General features: G+C 51.1%; 1 protein-coding gene across 1 annotated transcript in view; it reads left to right on the top strand.

The window, feature by feature from the left end:
- Window positions 1-19,836, top strand: part of SCRIB (scribble planar cell polarity protein) — a 101,744-nt gene that overhangs the window by 27,921 nt on the left and 53,987 nt on the right. Inside the window, exons 10-16 of the mRNA XM_031504127.2 lie at window positions 143-342; window positions 1,532-1,698; window positions 2,244-2,368; window positions 4,772-4,897; window positions 5,498-5,719; window positions 6,164-6,481; window positions 9,028-9,090. Of these exons, the coding sequence (XP_031359987.2) occupies window positions 143-342; window positions 1,532-1,698; window positions 2,244-2,368; window positions 4,772-4,897; window positions 5,498-5,719; window positions 6,164-6,481; window positions 9,028-9,090 (1,221 nt within the window). The remainder of the gene's footprint in view (window positions 1-142; window positions 343-1,531; window positions 1,699-2,243; window positions 2,369-4,771; window positions 4,898-5,497; window positions 5,720-6,163; window positions 6,482-9,027; window positions 9,091-19,836) is intronic.

Here is a 19,836-nt window from a genome sequence, read left to right as displayed (position 1 = left end):
GTCCCAAGAATGTTTTCCCAAATGTGTCTGTTGGGACAGGGAGAGGGCAGCTTGTCCCCCAGACTGAGGGCTCTGTGCCTTTTACCTTTTTACCTCTGTGCTGCCCTTTCCTCTTACAACCACTGACTTGGCTCCTTCCCAGGCCTTGCCCAAGTCCCTGGGCAAGCTGGCCAAGCTGACGAACCTGAACGTGGACCGGAACCGGCTGACGGCGCTGCCAGCAGAGATCGGAGGCTGTGCCAACCTCAGCGTCCTGTCCCTGCGCGACAACCGCCTGGCCCTGCTGCCCCCCGAGCTGGCCAATACCACCGAACTCCACGTGCTGGATGTGGCTGGCAACAGGTGAGAGGAGGGCTAACAGGCTGCTTGCTGCATTTTGGGGCTTTTTTATTTTTGTTAAAACTGGGTGTGAAGTGTTAGAGATGGTATTTTGTGGTTATTAATTTTTATTTATATTATAAGTTGTGAGTTCTGTAGTATTTTACTAACAAGTTAAAAAGTGGTTAATTATTTTTTTGTTTAAGTTTTTTTAAGGTTACATTATCTAATTAAGAAATTATATTTAAATTATTTTTACTTTTAATTTAATTACTAATTACTTAAATTTTGTAATGTGGGTTTTTTGTTTAATTATAAAATATTGCTTAAACTCATGAAGAAGAAAGTGAAGGACTACTTAGTGTTTTAAAACTTCTATTTTAGCCTTGTATATATATCACTATATTCTAAAAATTTAAATTCTAAATTTTCTACTTTATGATATTATCTATTTTTAATCAACTATATACTTTTAATCTTGGTGTAATCAATTCATTTTGGAAGTCTTTTCTATGGCCTCAAGTCAAATGTAGTGTTCTCTTGGGAGTTACAGAGAAAGTTTAAAGCTCTTAGCCTAACAGCTGCTGAGAGGGAGGTGCTGGACCTGTGTTTATCTCGGAGTCCACAGTGTGGACAAGCCCAGGCTGGTTGCTGAGGGCTCAAATCCCTTCTCTGAGTCACCTAAACACAGGGTAGAGGTGAGGCACAAGCGTGAGGGCATTGTATCCTGTGTGAAACAGAGACCAGGGGAGATCCCTGGTTTCTGGCTTCCTTTCCTCCCTACAGATTTTGTGGGTTTGTGTCATTAGTGCTCAGCTGGCCAGTGCCAAAGCCCCATCCATGCTGTGTGGGTGCCTGGAGCTGTTCTGAAAGGTCCTGTGCTCTGTTCATGGGGTTGGTGTTTTTGGGAGCAGCTAGGTGCTGCCCAGAGGTTGTGTAGGGAGCATTCTATGGTCTGTGAGAGCGTTGTTCTGTTTCTAAATCCCTCCACACTGTTGGAGGGAGATGTCCTCTGCTGAAGGCTGGTAAGGATGGGGTACTGGAGCCCAGTCCACAGCCAGGGACAGAACCAACTGTTCCAGTGAGCAGGACCAGGGGGAGCCACAGCAGCTTGGTTCTGTCCCTCTCTGCTCAGCCAGGGCAGGCTGGAGCTGAGGTGAATCTCCTTCCTGACCAAGTAAGTTTAACAAGCAGTTGCTCTTCTCTTTTGCAGGCTGCAGAACTTGCCCTTTGCTTTGACAAATCTTAATCTGAAAGCCTTGTGGCTGGCAGAAAACCAGTCCCAGCCCATGCTGAAATTCCAGACTGAGGATGATGAGAAGACAGGAGAAAAGGTTCTCACTTGCTACCTGCTTCCCCAGCAGCCATCTCCCAGCCTGGGTAAGAATCTGCAGCACCAGCACTGGCTGCAGAGCCTTGTGCTCTTCGGGGGGCTGAGGCCTTGAACCTCTCTGCTGGGTTGGACTGTCCCTTACTGTGATTCCTGTGCCAGACCCAGGCTCTTGGGTGGCTGGGGCACCTTTCCCAGGCAGTGATTGTTAAAACAGAGGAATTGCTTTCTGCCAGGTGACAAGGCCCTGCAGCCTCATCTCTGAGCGTTCTGCTTGGATCTACTGACCAAGCAGTTAATTTTCGTTGTCCTGTCAGCTTGTTATTCATGCCTGAATTCTGCCTTTTTCTGCACTTCTTGGGTAAGGAGTGCTAGAGCTGAAGCATCAGACACTTCTGCAGAAGCTGCTGTAGGTCTGGTGGGAGATGCACAGAAGGTGGCAGGATGTTGAGGCCACAGCCTTTGTCCTTGAGGCCTCTAATGCCATGGGCAGGTACAACAGCAGCACCCTGATGGGATAAGAACTGACTTCCATCCACATCTGCAGCCCTGCTCTTCCCAAAAGGAGCTCCCACTGTGCTCTCTTCCTCCCCAGAAAACCTCCTGCAGAACAGCGTGGATGAGAGCTGGACAGACACCAACTTAAACAGAGTCAGTGTGATCCAGTTCCTGGATGAGCCCAAAGGAGACGATGATGAGGAGTCTGGAGCTGAGAGACGGGTGAGGAATTCCTGGAGGCTTGTTGGCTCCCTGTGGAAGCACAGGGACAAGCTGAGCTTTCCAAAGATGGGGGCCACTGTGGTGTCCATGTTTTACACTGCAGTAGGCATGGGCAAGATTTCTACAGTCTGAAGGCTCTTTAGTGCCCTGAGGAACCAAGCAGGAGGAGTGGAAGGGAATTAATTCCCTGGGAGCTGTGGTGCAGAGTCGTATTTTGAGGCTCTTCTATGGAAGTGGAGCACGCTAAATGTCCAGAGATCCCAGCAGAGCACTGTCAGGATAGGGTTTTAGCTCACCCCCACCATGGGGAAAGCCATCCCCATCCCTCTCGGCATGGAGGCAGTGGAGCCCATTGTTGAGTCTTATTTTTTTGCCAGGATTGGGATTAAATGTGTGAGACAGAATTTCTTGTTCATACTCCAATGTTTATTAGCTCTTATCTCTGTTACAGTCTCACAAACCCTGAGTTTGCAGCACTTCACTCAAACTAAAAAATGGAGCCCTGTCTCTCTCTCTACAAGGTCTTCTAAGTATAAACTGTCAAATTAAGAAATGACACCAAAATTACTTTTATTTTTAACCCAATAACCAACCACCTGTGGCCTGCAACGTGGACTTTTCTGTCCAGTTACAAAACACCACCCAAACCCATGGAGAAGAAGGACTGGCCTCTGCCCTAAAACCTCCATCTTACTTTATATATATATATATATCTCACTATATTCTAAACCCTTAAACTCTAAGTTTTCCACCCTGTGATATCACACACTTCTATTCAAACTCCATACTCACAATCCCAGTTCTACCATTAAATTTTGGAGGCCTCAGGTCAAATGCAGTGTTCTCCTGAGGGTCAGAGTCTGAAATTCTCAGCAGCCAGGGTTCCAACAGCCCATGCTGTGGAGTGTCCTATTAGTAAAGTACTAGACATTTTAGGTAGCCTCAAAACCTGCAAGAGATGGTTGTGCTTCCAGGGCAGATGCAAAGGCCAGGACAGAAGGTCTCAGCAAGTGCTCTGAGGTTTTCAGTCTCCTGCAGGACTTTATTGTTTTTTTAGTTTATGGAAAGCCATCCTTGAGAGCTGAATCATTCTAATGAGTGGTGTTGGCAGCTGTCCTGACAGTGTATGTGTGCTGCTGGCATTGGGAGGTTTGGGGATTTTGGAATTGCTTTTAACGCTGTTACTAGTTTTAAAATGGTGGTTTTCTTGACTCTCTCCCTGGGATGGAACTCACTAAACAGCACCAATTCTGCTGCATTTGGACTTGGCAGACCTGTTAAGTCCAGAGGAGTTAGGAAAACATCCCGAGCTTTCTCACCTGTGTTCTGGAGGAGTTTCTGTGTCAATAGGTTTTCATTTTCTAAGCCTGAAACATCACTTTAAACTTCCCAGCTCCATCGTTCTTCCCAAACCCCCTATCAGCTGGAGAGCAGGCTGATGTCCAGAGACAGCTGCCAGGGTTCTCTGCCTCTGTTCTTTGCCCTTCCCAGCTGAGGCTGTGGAGGGCCTGGAGCAGGTCCTGCAGCAGGAGGTGTTGGTCACATCCCCGTGGGGCTCTGGCTCTGAGAAAGGTGTTAGTCACCTGCAGAGGTATCATGCCCAAGGCCTGGTGTCCAGGTTTGATGAGACAGGTTTCTGCTAAGGAAGGCAGGAGCCTCCCCTGAGATGGAAAATGTAAACCCCCTCCCTCTGAATTATTGTGATTTTGAAATTAAAAGGTTCTCAGGCAAAGACATGGGAATAGGAATAGCAGGTTTTTACTAGGAAAACTAAAAATACAAATGCGATAGTAAAAACCCAAACTGCTGCCAGAGTCAGAGCAGGCCCTGACATGCTGTGGGTCAGGGAGGTGGCAGCAGTCCCATCCCATGGTGGCTCAGCCCTCCTGCAGTGCCAGCTGTGCTTCTGGGGGGAGTTTTCCTCTGGAGCTCCAGGGCTGGGGGAGATGGGCCTGGGCTCCTCTGGGAATGCAGCGGAGGAGAAAGCTGCTCCTCTGGGAATGCAGCGGAGGAGAAAGCTGCTTCTCTGGGAATGCAGCAGAGGAGAAAGCTGCTCCTCTGGGAATGCAGTGGGCAAAAGCTGCTGTGGTGTTCCCAGGTCAGATTGGATCCAGGTAGGAATGCTTGGCTCCTCCCCCTGGGTGGTGCCTCTCCCAGTGGGTGATGGAATTTTATCAGCCATGCAGGGACACTCAGTGGCCTGTTAACAGAAGATAATTAATAATTAATGGCCCATGAACAGCAGATGTCTCCCTGGAGGGTGGATTGGTTTGTGGAAGATATAGAGAAAACTGCCCCACCTCTAACAGGTGGCAAATAGAATACACACATATCCTACAACCCGGGACAGCTGGCAGCGCTGCCAGGGCTGGAATGCCCTTCCTGAGGGTTTCTCCTTGACAGGGCCTGCAGCGCCGAGCCACCCCCCACCCCAGTGAGCTGAAGGTGATGAAGAAGGTGATTGAAGTGCGGCGCAGTGAGGTGAATGCTGCCAAGGCTGATGCCAACCCCAGCTCTCCCAACTCAGAGGTGAGTGCTGGTCACTGGGGAATGGTTAACCACGGAGAACAGGGGGTCATGGAGTGATTTGGGTTGGAAGGAATCTTGCCCACCATCAAGTTCCACCTCTGTGCCGTGGCAAAGACATCTTCCGCTAGGAATACGTAGCATATCTAGGAAATGAGGTGGAAAGGACTGACTTTTGGGAAAGATTGGGAATGGATTGCCTGGGAGGGATGGGAATCTGCCTTGACATGTCATGAGGAGCCTGTGAAATAGAGCAGGAGAGAGAACCAGGAGTCAGAGAACAGTGGAAGGGGAATTGTGTGTGTCAGTACCGATTTTATAGCACAGGGGAGAGCAAGAGAAGGCTCTGATACTCCCAGTAAGGAGTGGTGAGAATGGAATGCTTGCAGGAGACACCTTGCTGCCCTGGTGCGAGCTGGGAATAAATCCCTACCCAGGAGGCGTAGCAGGGTGCACCCAGTCACATGGAGGGAGCTCAGGAGGGGAAGCTGTGGGCACCCTGAGGAAAAGCTGCTTCTTTTGGTGCTGCATTCCCACCTCAGAGCAGTCACACTTGCACGGCTGCTCTGGGATCCATCCTGAACTCCACAACCATTTTCTCAGGAGAAGAGGCTGAGTGCCACGTCGAATCGCAGTGAGGACTCGCACCTGTCCACCAGCACGGCCTCTGTGGACTGCAGGCTGGAGGAGAGGGAGCGGGGCTGGCCCAACGGGCAGCTGCCCGACCTGCGGGAGCTGCAGAGGGAGGGGAAGCCCAGGGCAGAGGAGGAGCACAAGGAAGCTGCTGACCAGGAGGAGGAAGATGTGGAAGTAGAATACAATGAGGTAGGAGCCTGGCAACTGCAGCAGAAAAAGGGAAAAGAGCTGGGAGTTTCAGAGGAAGTGGGAAGTAGAGGTACAGGTGAATAGATGTGGGATTTGGGCATCGCTGGAGGCAGAGCCAGGCCATGGAAGGCAGTGCAAGCAGAGGCTGAGGCAGCCTGGGCTGGATGATGTGGGAGCCTGGCAGAATGTGGGAAAGTTGGGGTGGCTGGGAGAGGTTGAAATGCCCTCCATCCCTGGAGCTGACAAAAGCGTGTCTGGGGAAGGCATGGTTGTGGAAAAAGGCGAGGATGAGGAAATGGAAATGTGTTCCTGCATTGTCCTGGGCACACCAGCAGTGACACTGGCTCTGCCTGTGTGGGAGAGGGCTCACAGGGACATCAGGGTCTGTGCTGCTACCCCTCTGTTCCCTGAGGCTCACTACATGTCTGGGCTTTGCTGTCACAGCCCACGGTGCACTTCGCCGAGGACACGCTGATACGCAGCGAGGATGAGGATGAGGATGAAGAGCGGCCATTTCCAGTGGAGAAGCAGAGGCTTATCCGCAAGGACACGCCCCATTATAAGAAACACTTCAAGATCACTAAACTGCCCAAGCCAGAGGCAGTGGTGGCACTTCTGCAGGGGCTGAACAGTGATGGGGTCCCCAAAGAGGAAGAGGAGTTGGGAGGCTGCAATAATAACACAGAGCCCAAAGATCAGGAGGAAGCGTGGGATGAGGATGACAGAAAGAATGGAGCTTTGTCTGCTCAGCCATCTGTGAAGGTAAGGTCTTGTGAGGAGGGGGAAGGTCAGAGGCGTGCAGACCTGCCCTCTGCTCCTGTGAGCCAGCAGCCAGGGTGATGTGCTGCTGAGGAAGGCACTGGCAGGAGGCTCCAGCACTCGGGGATGTGCTGAGGCTGGCAGAGCTGAAGGTCACAGGGGCTCATGGGGCTGTCCAGGAGCTGTGCTGTGTTGCTGTGTCTGACCCCTTCGCTGTATCCAGGTCCTTGCACCAGCCCCACTCCATGTGCTGCTCCCCATGCTGCAGGGACAGTGCTGTCTGATCCCTGGTGGATTCTGCTGTCCTTCCAGCCTCCTCCTAATTGCTGGTTGTTGCTGCTGGCTCACAGAAGGATGAGCTTTGTCCCTGTGTGGATTCAATCTTAGACTGACATTTGGGCACTGACACTTGTTGGCACAGTGCTTCCTGGTGCATGTAAGTGCAGCCAGGAGCGCGCCCTTCCCTGTGCTTCCCCCCCAGGCGCAGCCTGATGGAGGTTGCGTTGGGATTTAGGGCAGCTTGTGCTCTGAAGTTTTGGCCTTACTGGTTATGCTGGGGCTTAAGAGACAGGGGGCCCTTGGCTCTCTTCAGCTGAACCACCACGTTTGCTTAGGGAAACACAGAGGTTCCTGCCTGAGGAGGTTCCTCACAGTGGAGTGGGAATGCACAGATGAGGGATACCTCGTGAGATCAGTCCAGTCCTCACCCTAGGATTTGAGGATTTTGAGTTGCCTTTGGTGGGCAGAGGTCAGGATGTGGCTGAGTCTCCTTCACAGTCTGACATCAGCAAATCTCACAGGTGAGATATGGGTCTGTGGAAGGTGCTGGAGAAAAACCTGCTTCTGCTGTAACTGCACATGCTCCAGGCTGCTGGGATCGTACCCATCCCTGCTGGAGCTCGGGTTGCCCAGGGAAAGGTTCTTTCCCTCAGTGGGTGCTTGCCTTGCTCTCGTTGAACCAGTGCAGCTCACCTTGTGTTCCCTAGGGGTGAGGCCAGTTTTCCCACTGCTGGTGAAGTTCCTCAGAAGGAATGTTTGAAGCTGTCCCAAGTCCCCTTCATCCAAGAGATATCATCCTTAGGAATGCCCTCATCTGAAAAGGAGGCAGAGCTGAGGAGGCACTGACCCATTGCAGGGCATGTGATGCCTGCTCGGGGTGGGGTACCTGTCAGGAATTACCCTGCTGTCAGCAAAGCCTTCTGCCTGGGGCTCGGTTCTCCTCTCTGTGGGGCTGGGTTGGATTCCTGCTCCATGAAGACATTTGTGAGCTGTCTCCTGAGCTGTGTGCCAGCACAGCTGGATGGATGCAGGGAGCAGTGTCCCTGTGCAGGAGGAGGAGGCAGGACAGGCTGTGCAGGAGGCTGAATCCTAGAACCAGAGGGTTTTGTTGCAAGGACAGTTGGTCTTCAGAAGAAATCCTGAGGTTTCCTGCGCTTGAGAGCAGGATCCCAGGTGCCTATGAGAATGTATTTTTCACCAGAGAAAGGGATTGGTGCAGTTGTGTTTGGGACTGCTTATTTGCATTTGGAACTGCAGTTGTCTTTGGGACTGCTCATTCCTGTGCCACCAGCTTGTGGCACCACAGGCTCCTGGGTGCTTTTTCGTGTGTTTAACTCTTCCTTCTTCCCAGGGTGACCTGGTGTGGAGGGGATGAGGTCAGCTAGTGGTGGTCAGCTCAGGGTCAGGGCCTCAGGGTGCCAGCATGAACAAAGCCGGGCCTTAGGGGTGCTCCTTGGCAGCAGTGTGCTGGCACTTGGCACTCTGAGAGCCATGAGCAGGTGCTGAGCAGGAGTGGGGGCTGCTCTGGGGCTGAGGGGTCAGTTCTGGAGCTGTGGTGTGAGTAGGCTTGGCTGCAGAGCTCAGCAGTGACTCCTCTGGGAGCTCTGGAGCTCAGCAGTGACGCCTCTGGGAGCTGGATCAGCCCCAGAGCTGTGGAGCTCAGTGGTGACCCCGGAGCTGGACCAGCCCCAGAGCTCTGGAGCTCAGCAATGACCTGGGAGCTGGATCAGCCCCAGAGCTCTGGAGCCCAGCAGTGACTCCGGGAGCTCTGGAGTTCAGTGGTGACTCTGGGAGCTCTGGAATTAAGCAGTGATTGTGTGAGCTGGATCAGACTCAGAGCTCTAGAGCTCGGTGACTCTGGGATCTCCAGAGCTCAGCAGTGACCCCAGGAGCTGGATCAGCCCCAGAGCTCAGCAGTGACCCCAGGAGCTGGATCAGCCCCAGAGCTCCAGAGCTCAGCAGTGACCCCAGGAGCTGGATCAGCCCCAGAGCTCCAGAGCTCAGCAGTGACTCTGGGAGCAGGATCAGCTCCGGAGCTCAGCAGTGACTGTGGGAGCTCTGGAGCTCAGCGGTGACTCTGGGAGCTCTGGAGCTTAGCAGTGACCCTGGAGCTGGACCAGCCGCAGAGCTCCAGAGCTCAGCAGTGACTTGGGAGCCGGACCAGCTCCGGCGTGCCGTGCGTGTGTTGGGTGGTGGTGGTGGTCGTGGTGGCGGGTTTGGTTGATGCTCCACTAATCCGCATGCCTCTTTGCTGGTTCCTGTCCTAACAGGGGGTGTCGTTTGATCAAGCCAATAATCTGCTGATTGAACCTGCTCGCATTGAGGAGGAAGAGGTCTGTACCACTCCTACTGTTCTCTCTCTGCCAAAAATCATCCAGCCTGCTTGATTTGCTTCCCAGCCTCACCCGTTGTTGTAGGGGGAACTCTTGATCTCTCTGGGTCAAGTGGCTTCTGGACCTGGCTGATCACAAACACGATGATTGTTTCCTCCATGCTTTTCCCTTTTCCTCCTTTCCCGTCCTTGAGGTGAGAGTGGCTGCTGCAGAGTAGGAGTGAGATGGAAATGATGTAAAAACCAAAGGGGCTGAGGTGGGAAGTTCAGTTCCTATTTGCTGTGTGTTGATGGAGAAGTGGAATTAAACAAATGGGTATTTCTGGATGTGTGGGTAACTCTGGAGGAGCAGAGACCTCAAGAATCAGCCGAGTGCTGTGTACTGACCCTTTGATAAAGAAGGAGGATCTCAAGGCACTGTGCCACTGCCTGGGGAAAGTGGACTGGAGCCAGTGATTTGTGCATCTCCTGAAGCCTTCCCCAAACCCCTTCAAGGCTTAACATGCAGCAACTTGAGGTGTCAGGAAAGGGCAGATGGTGTCTGAGGGAACACAAAGCCCCTGGCATGGGGATGGTGAGTGTGCTAAGGGTTAAAATCTTGTGTCTGCCTGCCTGGCTCATCCTCTGAGTCTGACCAGCTTCTTGCATTTGTCTCCAGGTTTTCAGTGCCTGGCCTGTGGGGTCAGTACCTTTCTGCAGGCAGGTTTCCCAGGAGCTGCTGGAAGCAGAGTGCTCCTGGCACTGACAAGAGGCAGGAACAGCATCCCTGCTGACAGCTTGCACAGAGATGTCTCCCCTAGGACAGGCACTGCAGGGCCACCAGAGCCATGTGTTACCTGGAAGTGCTGGCTGGGGTGTCTCTGAGAACTCAGCTCTGCTGTTCCCTCAGGTGTGAAACAGAAATTTTTCTTGGTTTTGGAGTAAGGCTTTCCAGGAGGGAGGTGATGAATCCTTTCCACCTAGGCAGAGCATGAGTTGGCTCAGGTGTGGTCCCCTGTTAATGTATCCTGAAGATTTCTCCATCTTTCTCCATCTCTAGGTCTCTGAAAACCACATCAGTATTTCTTGCGTTGCTCTTCTGCATAATCTTCTCATCCTGGAGGTCTTTTCCAGCCTCAGTGATTCTGTGATTCCTGGGTGTGGCTGGTGTGAGGCTCCAGGCTGGCTCTGGTGTCCCCTCAGCACAGCTCTGTTCCTGCACTGAGGAAAATGTGGCTGTGCAGCTCACGAGGAGCAGCATGCTAGAGAGCTCCCAGATTGGTGGTGGTAGCTGGAGTCACCCAAAAGCAGACCAGCTTTGGGAAGTTGATTTGGAATGCTTGATTGTCCTACAGCTCTGGGGAGTGCTCAGCAAGGGAGCTTGCACGAGACCAGATTTGCTCCAAGCCCTGCCCAGCCTGTCCTTGAACACTTCCAAATGGCATTTGCCTGCTGCTTCAGGGATGATTCCTTGAGAATAGTCATGGGATGATGGAGCTGGGCAGAGCAGAGAGCCTGGTGCCCTTGAGAAGCACAGTTTGAAGTTCATTAAACTGCTGCCACAGGAAGGATATATATTATCCTTATATAATTTAGTACATCCCTGGGAGAAAAAGACTGCTGATTCCTGACTGGGTGTTCCTTATCCCTAAACCATAGCTATGAGCTGGAGACTGAGCTTGTTGGAGCAGAACTGGAGAGGTAGGCCCAGCTTGTGCCAGCCCCAGTGTGGGGCACACCCAGAGCTGCTCTTGGTGCCAAGGGGGCTCTGCTGCAGTGAAGAATAGCTTTGTTAAAGTCTGGGATGCCCTCTGCTGCAGCAGCAGAAAAACAGCTTTGTTAAAGTCCGGGATACCCAGTGTTGGGTATCTGGCTCTAGCCTGGCTCTGTCCCAGTGATTGGTCTCCCTCCCCATCTGCCTTGCAGAGTGGATGCGCTGGGGTTTAGAGAGGCTCTGAGAGGAGCACAGCAGTGTTGAGCACCTGTGTGATGGCACGAGGTTAGACCTGAGCTCTGCTTTCAGGAGTTCCAATGGAGTAGCCTGGAAAGCTGCTGGGCAGATTGCAGGACGGTGGAAGGAGGGTTCCAAGGTTGCAGGACGGTGGAAGGAGGGTCCCAAATTGTGTTTCAGTGCCCAGGCTGCTCTGCTGTAGCAGACTGGTGCCACCCATATCTTTGGGTATGCCCAGCCTTAACCCGTGTCCTGCAGAGCCCCTGCAGATCCAGGAGCTGCAGAGGGCTCTGTGCTGCCAAAGCTTCTGCTGCTGGGGCACATGAACAGGATTTTGTCTCTCACTCTGCCCAGGGACAGAAGGAGCTGCTATTCCACTCCCTGGGAGAAAGTTTCCAGACATGCTGGGTGTCATCTTTGCTGCTGCTCAGGTGTCACATCCTGTTACTCTGCAGTCAGGAGTGAGTCTTGAAGGGGCCTCAGCCTGTGAAAGCTGCTTGGGAATGTCACCGTTTGTGTTGGAATGCCTCAAGCCTGGCACCCGTTAGTATTTGCCAGCAGCAGATGTGGCAGCACAGCCTGGTCCTGGAGCATCCCCTGCTTGAAGGGTTCAGTTTTGGAAAGGCTCCACAGGTACTGGGGAGCACTGGGATGTGCTGGGGGCCATCCTGAGCTCAGGGACTCAGCTGTGGAAAGGCCAGCACAGGGACTGGGAAGCACTGGGATGTGCTGGGAACCATCCTGAGCTCAGGGACTCAGCTGTGGAAAGGCCAGCACAGGGACTGGGGAGCACTGGGATGTGCTGGGAGCCATCCTGCCTCTCTGCCTGGGGCTGCTCCTCGCTGCTGCACACGTGGAGCTCTTCCCCTTGCTCTGGTTTTGCATTTATGGGGTGAGTGTGTGCTTCATCAGGGCATTGTCAGAATTAGAATTCTTATGTAGCAAATTTGATTTTCTCACAATGTGATCCATAAATTTTAAACCCGAAAAAGTTTAATAAACCTCTTGTGTAGTGCAGGAGAGATGATGTCACCTGTGTTTGCTCACCTGGCTTGACTGGAATATGACAGAGTGGAGTCTTTTTTATGTTAAAAAAAAGATAAACACTCCCATTTCTCTTGTTTAGTTTTTAAGATGATCCAAGTTCCTGTTGAGCAAAGAAAAAATGTGCTATATTTTCTCCTTTAATTTGTCTGGCTTTTCATTTACTGCCATGACAATGTTTTTATGACCTTTTCCTACTGGGTTGAAGGGTCCTCAGTGGTTTTTTTTATGAAATCACAGAATGGCTTGGATTAGAAGGGACCTTTTAAATGTCACCCAGTGCCACCCCCTGCCATGGGCAGGGACACCTTCATTGTCCCAGGTTGCTCTAAGCCCTGTCCAGCCTGGCTTTAAACACTTTCAGCGATGGGGCAGCCACAGCTTCTCTGGGCAACTGGGGCCAGTATTCTGCCACCTTTCCAAGCCATGACCCTCTGGTTTGGAGGTGGGTTTGTGACCTTGAGGTGGGTTTGTGATCTCTTCCTGTGAATGTACACCTGTGGCGAGAGGAGCGCGTACCGCGCCACAACATACACCTTCATCCATGGACCTGTGTCGAGGCAGGACTGGGACACAAGTCACCCACCATGTGTCAGAGATGGAGGATTGATTTATGTGACTCCTGCTTGTTCCTCATCGCTGATCCCTGTCTCAGCTGCAAGTTTTGTCTGACCCAGAGTTCTCTGGGACCAAGGAGCAAAGTGTGGAATGGTTCTCACACCAATGTAGTCCTACCCATGGTTCCCTTTGCCTGCTCCAAGAGTGGAGCAGGATCATTCTGGTTCTGTTCTGCCACACAATCATCTTGTTGGCCTTTACAGGGAGAGTAGAAAGCAGAAGGAAAGCGAGTGGTGGAGTGAAAATTGCGTGTTTAAACCCAGTGCTACAGCAAATCCAGCTCTCCCTCCTGCTCTAGGCAGGTGCCCTGTGTGTAACAGATGTGAGGCTTTGCTGCTTGGGACCACAGTCATGTACAAGAGTCAGGCATTACCATAACCCCCATAGAAATTATGGGGGCTGAGGCAATTACTTGCCTTAAAACTGGTGCCTGTTTGCTGCAGTGTGTTCTGTCACTGGAGGAGTGCAGGATCTCCCAGCCAGTTCCAAGACACTGCAGTGGGAAACAGTCCCCAACCTGGGCACTGGAATAAGGCCAGACTGGGACAGGTTGGCATTTCTGGAAGTGTACTGAAAAAGGGCTGTGCTCAACTCAGGAGCAGCAAAGCTGAGTTTGCAAGGAAGATAACAGATGATTTGGAGGAAGTGCTGAAGTCAAGTCTCCTACCATGACTGGGAACTCAGGTCTATGCTCTGCTTAGTAAGTTGGTCAAACTTTTCATTAAATACAGCTAGTTTCATCCTGTTGTGCAGTGTGTAACACACACAGATTCCTCCTTCAGGGAGAACCCCAAAACTTTTCCATATTTCTGCTTGTGGATTAGAAAACTTACTTTTAATCTGTCATTCGTTAGATCATTGTTTTCATTCTATTTTGTACAATGTTTTCCCTGCTGGCTGACCCGTTGCCTGCTTGTCTTTGGTGTAATTCTATGGAGACCAGTCCTGATTTCTTCCAGCCTTCCTTTTCCTGGATGAGAGAAATCAAATATTTCTGGTGTTCTCTGGTAAGAGGGATTTCCAGTTATTCCCTGCCTTTTCTTTCAGCTGATCTACCTGAGCTCAGGTTTGGTGACTACAGGCAACATGAGTGAGTGTATCAGACCTTAGTCCACTAAATCCCATGCTTCTTTTTCCATTTCAGATATGGCAGTTCCTGTTCCTGGATGGGAATTTCTCTTTGTTCATACCTTTATTATACCTTTAGCTTTTTCTTCCTGTATCCTTCAGGACTTAGGGAGGTTTGGCCTCCAAACAAGGTACACTTAGAGATGTCTCTGCCTGTTTGTTCTGAGGCAGGTGATGCCAGGTTTAACAAAAGTTTTCCACGTATTCCACTGTTCAGTGGATAAATGCTCTCCTCCTCGAGGCCTGCCCTTAGCAGCACAGCACTGGAGTGGGTTTTAAGAGAGTTGTAAACTCCCCAGTCTTTATAGTCTTACAATTGTGTGTTAAACGATGGGTAAAAGGACCTTTAGAACAGTCTGAAATTGCTGGGCTAAGAAGATTCTCCAGTGGAATTTTATAGTGGAAAATATAGTGAAGAAAAATGGCTGCTCCAAGGGTTTCACCACACAAGAAGGATCAGTAAGAACAGGAATAAAAATGCTGTGCTGCTGAAGAGATTAAATGCAATGTGCTCTAGTGTTACCTGTTCCAGCTGAACTTGGGTGTAGGTTTTCATCCTGTTTCTGGTTCTATAATGGTTTGAGGACTGGTAGCTTTGGACAATGTTTTTTGCTTCTCTTTAAGCATTTGAGTGTTTTCATTTCCAGAGAGACCCTGTCCTGCTGCATTCCATAGTTTGGCCAGGCCTTGCAGGATTCCCTTTTTTTTCTATCCCTGTGCCCCTGACAAAGTTGGCTTCCAACTGTGATGAGAGGGAAGTGCCAGCTTCCTAAGTCCCACTTTGTGTGGTTCATTAATGAGGTAACTAATCCTGGAACCCCATTTTGTGTAGTTCATTAATGAAATAACTAATCCTGGAATCATAAAGCAGCCCAGGCTGAAGGGGCTTTGAAAGGCCCAAGGTTTTGAGGGGAAGGAGCCTTGGTGAAACTCTTCACACCCAGCCTGTCACATCCAGGGATGTGACTCATCACCTCCCTGTGGAGTTTGTCCCAATGAAGGATTGTTGTCACTGCAAACATCTCTTCCATGCACCAGGATGAAATCAGAGCTTTATATAGACACACAGCAGCGCTGTAATCTGGATCTGTATCTATAGCCCTGGCACACAGCTGTCAGATAGGGGTCTCATGTGATTGTGAATATTCACGTAGCTGGAGGAACCTTGGGTTTATTGATGCTTCAAGTGTGACCATATTCCATGTTTTAAAAAGGCATCCTTGCTTCCTTCTCCCTTTGGGAAATGTGGTCAATGTCCTCAAGTCTCCTGGGGAAGGGATGTGCAGGAGCAGAGCAGCACCCTGAGCATGGCAGATCCCTGTCCCATTTGCTCCCAGTGGGGCTGTGGCAGGTCCCTGTCCCTGTTCCCAGTGCTGCTGTCCCCAGTGGGGCTGTGGCAGGTCCCCGTCTCTGTTCTCAGTGGGGCTGTGGCAGGTCCCTGTGCCTGTTCCCAGTAGGGCTGTGGTAGGTCCCTGTTCCCATTGCTGCTGTCCCCAGTGGGGCTGTGGCAGGTCCCTGTGCCTGTTCTCAGTAGGGCTGTGGCAGGTCCCTGTTCTCAGTGCTGCTGTCCCCAGTGGGGCTGTGGCAGGTCCCTGTGCCTGTTCTCAGTAGGGCTGTGGCAGGTCCCTGTGCCTATTCTCAGTGCTGCTGTCCCCAGTGGGGCTGTGGCAGGTCCCTGTGCCTGTTCTCAGTGCTGCTGTCCCCAGTGGGGCTGTGGCAGGTCCCTGTGCCTGTTCTCAGTGGGGCTGTGGCAGGTCCCTGTCCCTGTTCTCAGTGCTGCTGTCCCCAGTGGCGCTGTGGCAGGTCCCTGTGCCTGTTCTCAGTAGGGCTGTGGCAGGTCCCTGTCCCTGTTCCCAGTAGGGCTGTGGCAGGTCCCTGTGCCTGTTCCCAGTGCTGCTGTCCCCAGTGGGGCTGTGGCAGGTCCCTGTGCCTGTTCCCAGTGCTGCTGTCCCCAGTGGGGCTGTGGCAGGTCCCTGTCCCTGTTCTCAGTGCTGCTGTCCCCAGTGGGGCTGTGGCAGGTCCCTGTGCCTGTCCCCAGTGGGGCTGTGGCAGGTCCCTGTCTCTGTTCGCAGTGCTTCTGTCAAAGGTCCTGTTTAGGGTTCTGTGCTTTGTACTGGTTTTGTGGAGGTGTTCAGTGAGAAGTCAGTGAAGTGCTTAAACTCGTCTGCTCTTTGCCCACCATCTCTGCCCTCCTGATACCTTTTCCTTTGAGAACTAAACCCATTGGAACAGAGGAAGGAATAATACCAGAGCCAGGAAACCTCCAGCCCGTGCCTAGGGGCTGCTCTCCTGCCACAGGGCTGCTTTTCCCTTGTGTTCCTTTCCCACTGTCTGGGGTTAATTTAGCTCTCAGCAGTCACACAGCAATCTCCCATCTCCCTTTTGCTCACTGTTATTTTCAGCCTGTCTCCTTGTCCCCATGAGCTGTCACTGACCAAAGCCAGACAGATTTAGCTCTTCTCATCTTTCCTGGTGAATCAGTGCCTCCAGCTCCTGCTCTTCCCTGTCTCAGCTGTGTGCACCCAAGGTGACCAAAATCCCAAAGTCATTTAGGTTAGAAAAGACCTCCAAGACCACCAAGTTGAGCCTCTGACTGATCCACACCTCGTTACCAGCCCAGAGCACTGAGTGTCACATCCAGTCATTCCTTGAACACCTCCAGGGATGGTGACTCTGCCACCTCCCTGAGCAGCCCCTGCCACTGCCTGGTGACCCTTTCTGGGAGGAAATTCTTCCTGATGTCCAACCTAAACCTTGATGCTCTAGTGTGATAGTTACAAACTGATGTGTTGTGTTGTATTACACTGACTGAACGTGTGGCAGAGGCAAGTGACAGCAGCTGAGGGCTGTTCATGCCCATGTATAAGGCACTGTGGAGATGCTATCCTTGGTTTTGTCTGATCCTCTCCCATTCCTTTTATACATTTCCCACAGAATCTAGTGGCAATCAATTATTAATTTACTTGAGCTTTATATCAAAAAGTATTTTTTAAGCCTGACACTGATATTTCATTTGGTATCTTACTGAGTTCCATTGAATATCCCTAATTCTTTTGTGATTACAAACAGGGAATTATCATCTTCTATAAAGTTATTAATGGCATGAAAAGATAAAAAGGGTCTGTCTCCCCCTCCTGAATTGGAAGGCTCCCAGCCTCCCCTCATATAGAATTATTTCAGTTCCGTCTGCTTTAGAGTAAAACCCTGCCTGACAGATCTTGAGGGAACCCAAATTCTGGTTTCTCTCCCGATGGCTCATACCTGGTTCTTGGCTTGTACACCACACACCTGTACTAGCCTTGACTGTGGCCACTGCCAGGTCTTGGAGCACAGGTTCTGTGTTTTGCACAAATTTGCTTAGTTGAACCTTCATCAGCCAAGTCTGGAGTCTTCTCAGAATGAAACAGTTTGGGTTTTGAGAGACCTGGTTTTCACAGAATTCAGCTGTTTCTCATGAGAGCCATTTGTGTGCCTGCTAAGAGCCACATGTGTTCCTCAGTTACTCCTGAGATGGTGTCTGGGTGAGGAGCTGATGGTCACAGGCATCCTTCTGCATAATCTCCCAGTCCATCAACACAAGGTAAGGGGTCTCGGGCTACAAAAAGCCCAGAATTTTGGAAATGCTCTATAAGCACCTCAGAGATCTCAGTCAAATGTTGGGACTCTTGAACACAAGTTGTCTAGCCCTTTTGATTTTTGAAAAGGCTGTTGATGACATTTAATGGATTCTTCAGCTGCTCTTAAAGTGGGATCCCTCACCTTCACGTGGCACCTGTCCCTCATCACATGTGTGTCCCAACATAAGTCTAAATTATTTGTTGCAGTGTGCATTTCCTGTATCAGTATGACAGTCTCAAATCTTTTGGGACATGTAAATGCCAGGATTGGATACTGAGGGAATCAGTAAGGTTGGAAAAGATCTTGAAGATTAGTAAGTTTAGCCATCAACCCAGCACCACCACTGTGTTCATCACTAAACCATGTCTTCAGGTGCCATATCCACAGGTGTTTTGAACACTTTCAGATATGAGGACTCCACCCCTGTCCTTGGCAATCCATGTCAGGGCTGGACAGCCATTTACAGGAAGGAATTTTCCCAGTATCCCATCTAAACCACTCCTGCACAACTTGAGACTGTTTGCCCTTGTCGTGTCCCTTGTTCCCTGGGAGCAAAGCCTGACCCCCACCTTGTTCCCCCTTCCTGTCAGGAGAAGGTCCATCCTGAGCCTCATTTTCTCCAGGCTGAGCCCCCTCAAGCTGCCTCAGCTGCTCCTGCTGCTCCAGACCTTTCCTCATCTCTGTTCCTGTGTCTGCACTTGCTGATGCTCTGGTTCTGAGAGGCCCCGAACTGACCCCAGCTGCATGCATCCACATGTACAGCCATTCATAAATTTCTGTCTTCTGGATGTGAAGCCCATGAGCCCTGCTGCTGTGGGTGTGTCTCCAGGAAGAACTTGGTCTTTCAGCAGCTCTCAAGTACAGCAGGTCTGAGCTTTGTCCCTTGAGTCCTGTGGGTACAATGGCTGCTGGCTGCCGTGCCCCTGGCAGGCTGCAGGAGTCCTCAAAGATGAGTTGCATGGCACAGCAGCAAATCTGGACTGCCCCAAATCTGTTGGGCAGAACCCAGATGTCCCTGGCTGCTACCTGAAAGTGTGCCTGTCCAGGTGTGCAGTTACTTCTGAAAGCTGGGAATTTTTGGAGGAGCAGGTGAGTCTGTTAACAGAGGAGGGTGGGTGGATGAACTTTAAGGTCCCTTCCACCCAAGCCATTCCATGATTCCATGTTAAAAGACACCAAAAGCCATATGAGAACTGGGTTGGCCCCGTTCATGTTTGGTGTGTCGCCAAAGAGGCACAGGCAGGGCCACAGGCAGGACTGAGGGCACGAGGTGGAACTGCTTCCCTGGCTCTTGTTGGCTGACACTGATGGTGAGCAGGTTCCTGGTGGGAGCCAGGGCAAAGGATGGCAGCATTTTCTAATTTCCCCACTTTCTCCCTGGCACTGCAGCACTTTTCCTGCAGGGCTGGACCCCTGCTGAGGAACTGGGAGTGTGATGAGCTCTTCATGAAGGTTTGTCCTTTCTGCAGAGGGACAAGCAGTGAGTTTTGGTGAGATCAGATCATCTGAGATTGGCTGTGGGTAGATCCCTGCCTTTGGGGGTAAAATACCCAGTGAAATCTGTGGCAGGAACAATGGCAAGGAGGGAGGTGAGCTCTCCCTGCTGAGGGCAGCTCTGTCCTGTGGTTTCAGTGCCAGTCCAGCATCGTGGCAGTCCAGGCAGCCCCAGAGCAGCCTTAGGAAAGAGGATCTTGGGGGAACAAACAGCTGAAGGGTTTAAAGCCGGAAAGAGCCAGAGCTGCAACGTGAAGGGCATTCCAGGCTGCTGGATCCAGTCCTTCTTGAGGTTCATGTTCACATCCGTTATTCTTTGCATAGACCTCAAACAAACATTTGTGGGAGAACTGATTTGCTTGGGAGTTTGAAATCTTTTCAGCCTACATATATTTATATCTAGTTCAAGCCCCTTTGCTGCAGTTGTCTCAGTATTTTTAATCTGGCTTGTTCTCTCCTTGGTGTGTTGCTTTTCAGTGTACGTTGATGGATAGAAGGGTCTTCCCCCTCAGGCCAGTTGGCTTTTCTGGCAGGTTTCCCCATATTTTTAGACTGGTTTGCTGAATTTGTGAAATCCAGGGGGTTGGTGGCATATCTTTCTGTTAGTTTACAGCATCAGCTTGTCATGCAGCTGGAAGTGACTTTCTGTGACCAGTGACATCAGACAGTCCTCAGTCATTGTCCAAAATCATGATCCTGTCCAATGGATTTGGGCACTGAGCAGACGTGGGAAACTCTGGGATCCTGCTGTTAGATCAGTCTGTGATCCTTGCCTGAAGCCCTGGTTTGCTGTCATTCTTAGAAACTTTTGTGTTGAACGTAGAATTACACAATTTCCTGATCACCAGGATCATCAAGTCCAGCTTCTGGCCCTGCACAGAACAACCCCAAAAATCCTCCTGTGTGCCTGAGAGC

This window comes from Lonchura striata, chromosome 1 (genome assembly GCF_046129695.1).
Source record: "Lonchura striata isolate bLonStr1 chromosome 1, bLonStr1.mat, whole genome shotgun sequence".
Lineage (NCBI taxonomy): Eukaryota > Metazoa > Chordata > Aves > Passeriformes > Estrildidae > Lonchura > Lonchura striata.
The sequence above is the reverse complement of the archived record's forward strand: the minus strand, read 5'-3'. Positions and strand labels throughout refer to the sequence as shown.